The 3453-nt window shown below is 43.6% G+C and overlaps 1 protein-coding gene across 1 annotated transcript; it reads left to right on the top strand.

Moving 5' to 3' along the window:
- The first annotated feature begins 223 nt into the window (after positions 1-223).
- LOC116201941 (L-ascorbate peroxidase, cytosolic) lies at positions 224-2880 on the top strand. The gene is made up of 10 exons (XM_031533415.1): positions 224-395; positions 777-907; positions 992-1166; positions 1284-1349; positions 1756-1804; positions 1915-1997; positions 2121-2200; positions 2290-2392; positions 2510-2568; positions 2675-2880. The coding sequence occupies exons 2-10, from the start codon at positions 789-791 to the stop codon at positions 2688-2690; spliced, it is 750 nt and encodes a 249-aa protein (XP_031389275.1). The 5' UTR covers positions 224-395; positions 777-788; the 3' UTR covers positions 2691-2880.
- The last annotated feature ends 573 nt before the right edge of the window (positions 2881-3453 follow it).

Below are 3453 nucleotides of genomic sequence, written 5' to 3'. Positions count from 1 at the left end.
GAAATATGCAGCCGGAGAGCGAAGGGCATTTTTGTCAATTAACGGAAGTAACGTTCCAAAACTTCCCAATCCGACTTTTGTAACATCGGAAGTCGCAATATTCGAAGCCATTTTCTCGATAAAAACCATTTTATTTCCATGTTTAATTATTCCGCCACCAACCCCACGCGCCCGGACGAATAAAGGCCGTCCATTTTTGAAAATAGCATAGCATCGGACGGTCAAGCGCAAGAACCTCTGGAACTTTCTCTATCCTCTCCCGGCTCTCTATATCTTCTTCCTCGCTGCGTGGCCTCCCAGACTCACAGTAGCGTGGTCTCCTCGTGCCAGTCCTCTGCTAGGGTTTTTGCTCTGCCTCTCGGTTTTCCATTTCCAGCTGCCCTCTGCTCCTTCAGGTACGTTGCTCATAGCGGAACCATCGAAATCTCTATGTCAATGCCGTTGGTCGATTGCCTTTCATTGTCAAGCGCGCGGCATTGCTTGGTTTCACGTTCTTCTGATTTTTGTCTCTGCTCCCGGTGCTGCTTTTGTCAGTGCTTCGATCGTCCCGGTTCTGACTCCCGTATGCTTCAGAAACTATGTTTCTGAGGCTGATCATATCGTAGACTAGGTTTCTCTGCAATGTGCTTGCATAGCCTGAAATATGTTCTGGGCTGATAGTATGATCGGAAGTTGGATTTTGATGTGAGATTCAGAAACGCATGCTCATTTCAGTGTTCGGTGATCCGACACTTGATGTGTTTTTTTTTTCCCTCCCTTTGGGCTGTTTTCTGTAGATCTTCGAAACCATGGGGAAGAGCTATCCATGTGTGAGCGAGGAATACAAGAAGGCTGTTGACAAAGCCAAGAAGAAGCTCAGGGGTCTCATTGCTGAGAAGAACTGTGCCCCTATCATGCTCCGCCTCGCGTACGCTCTCGCTTTTTCTTCTGGTCTGAAGAATCAAGTTTGTGGCTGTTTCGGTTTTGTGAATGTGTTCCTCTCACCTTGCAGGTGGCACTCAGCTGGCACCTACGATGTGAAGACAAAAACTGGTGGTCCTTTTGGTACAATGAGGTACTCTGCAGAGCTCTCCCACGGGGCTAACAATGGCCTTGACATTGCCGTCAGGCTCTTGGAGCCCATCAAGGAGCAATTCCCTATCCTCTCTTATGCCGATTTCTACCAAGTACAAATTCTGCTACTCTTGGAGGATTTGATATCTCTGTTGAATTCAGATTGATCCTCTGTGGTGTTTGTCATGTGTTTGCTGATCATTTTGTCGGGTGCTTGTGGTTTCATATAGTTGGCTGGTGTTGTTGCTGTGGAGGTCACTGGTGGACCTGAGATCCCATTCCACCCTGGAAGAGAGGTATGTCTGTATAATCCTTTTTTCTCGAACTTGCATTAAATACTCTGTGATGCCCCAATCTATGTGAATGTTGTTTTAACCCAATTCAGAATCAGTCGAACAATTGCGCGGTGCCAATAACTGATGAAACCTTATTGGATCCTTATTGATAGTGATGCTTAGAAGTTGCAGAAATTGTGTGAAATTACTGAATGCATATCAAATATCCCTGTGAGCTGATCATCTGATGTCTCAACCACTACAACATGACCGTTGATCATGCTCGCAATCTTGATTTGCATTTCCTTGTAGATAACTACGTAGAAAAAGAAACTGGGGTACCTTTATTGGAACTATTCTGTTTTCCTAGGATAAAACCTTGTCTCAGATGAGGTGTTTTGAATTTGACGTCTTTCTACTCTGACAGGACAAACCAGAACCACCCCCTGAGGGCCGTCTTCCTGATGCTACTAAGGGTCAGTTTGCTTTTCTCCCTTTTTTTCTTTCTATATATACGAGCGCATATGGGGCAATTTTATATCGAAGATGATGCTTCTCCCCCTGAAACCCTTTCTCCTGTATTCAGGTTCTGATCACTTGAGAGATGTCTTTGGCCACATGGGTCTCAGTGACCAGGATATTGTTGCCCTCTCTGGTGGCCACACCCTGGTCTGTTCTGTATCCTATAAACTTATGCTACTTTTACTGATTCATCAATTCTGAACTCTTTAGACGTCTACTTTCATGCCATTCTCATTGATTGGTATCTTTATATAATTTAATGAACTGCAGGGAAGGTGCCACAAGGAGAGATCTGGATTTGAGGGACCTTGGACCGCCAACCCCCTGATTTTTGACAACTCCTACTTCAAGTGATTTTCCTGCTTCCTTGTTGCCTTTGCTGCATTTTGTTTGCTTTTATCCTTGGAGAGTTAAATCATGAGTTGAATTGGATTTTCAGGGAATTATTGAGTGGAGAGAAGGTAGGTCTTCTTCAACTGCCATCTGACAAGGCGCTTCTCTCCGACCCTGTTTTCCGTCCTCTTGTCGAGAAATATGCTGCGGTGGGTATCACTTTTGCCATTGCCCTTTTACAGGGAAATAAATTGTGCACAAAATGGTTCCTTACTCGGATGCCTATAGTGAACTAAAAGCCGACCAATTCCTTGTTCATGTTCCAGGATGAGGATGCCTTCTTTGTTGATTACACAGAGGCACACCTGAAGCTTTCTGAACTCGGGTAAGTGTTCGTGTGAATTTCTAAGTGAGTTGTCTCCCACAAGATAAGTAAACACAACCTTCGCAGAACGAATCATAACATTGGGTTGTTGCATCTATTTCTGCAGATTTGCTGAAGCCTAAGGCTGCTGGACTGATCGATTGGTGATGAAGAGTATATGGTATCAGGAAGTCATTGGTTGATCTGGATGCGCTGGAGATGTTTAGGTCCTTCTGCTGGGCATATTAATGAAGAGAGATAAGAAAACTAGACTGATGTTGCAATGATCTTCTGGTTCGAATAATACATTTGTTCTTGAGACCATTTTCATCTCTCTCTGTCTCTCTCTCTCTCTCTCATGCCCTTGTTATTTGGGCCAGTTTTCATGGGCCGTGGCTTCTTCCTTTTGGATTTTTCATTGCCCGATCGATCTCGCCGTGGGCCGGCTAGGCTTTTGAGCTTAAACCCGGGATTTAGAATTTTGCTGGAAGTTGCGATAAATATTTTCCAGATACGGTAACAATTGACATATATTTTACTTTATCTGTCCGGGATAGTCGTGAAGAGGTGAACTTGGTATGATAATTAATTGCACAAGATAATATCATGTTCCCGGGCAATAATAAGAACAGATGGTAGTTTACACAATGGTAGAGTCTTACCCCGTTTTATGTGACTGGTATCACTTCCGTTTCGCGCAACAGTTCTGTCTTTGGGTTCGAATGGCATTTGGATTGAGATAGGGCATTACATTATTTCATTTCTTTTTTGGTTTTCAAGGAGGTTCACGGGATTGAAATGGAATAAATGAAAATGAGAAAAATCAAGAAGTAAGAAAAGTTTTATTAGTGAATCATATTCAAGGTCTCTAGACCGAGAGCGATGGCATATGATAAGTCTCTTTTC

The sequence above is a fragment of the Punica granatum genome, chromosome 3 (genome assembly GCF_007655135.1).
Source record: "Punica granatum isolate Tunisia-2019 chromosome 3, ASM765513v2, whole genome shotgun sequence".
In the NCBI taxonomy this organism is placed as follows: Eukaryota; Viridiplantae; Streptophyta; class Magnoliopsida; order Myrtales; family Lythraceae; genus Punica; species Punica granatum.
Note: the sequence above shows the minus strand (reverse complement) of the source record. Positions and strands in the feature narration are given on the sequence as shown.

Excerpts from the sequence above, each read along its gene's own strand:
- LOC116201941 (XM_031533415.1), top strand. The coding sequence starts at position 789 with ATGGGGAAGAGCTATCCATGTGTGAGCGAGGAATACAAGAAGGCTGTT. Across the intron at positions 1,167-1,283 it reads CTTATGCCGATTTCTACCAA|TTGGCTGGTGTTGTTGCTGT; the intron begins GTACAAATTCTG and ends GGTTTCATATAG. Across the intron at positions 2,393-2,509 it reads TTGTCGAGAAATATGCTGCG|GATGAGGATGCCTTCTTTGT; the intron begins GTGGGTATCACT and ends TTCATGTTCCAG.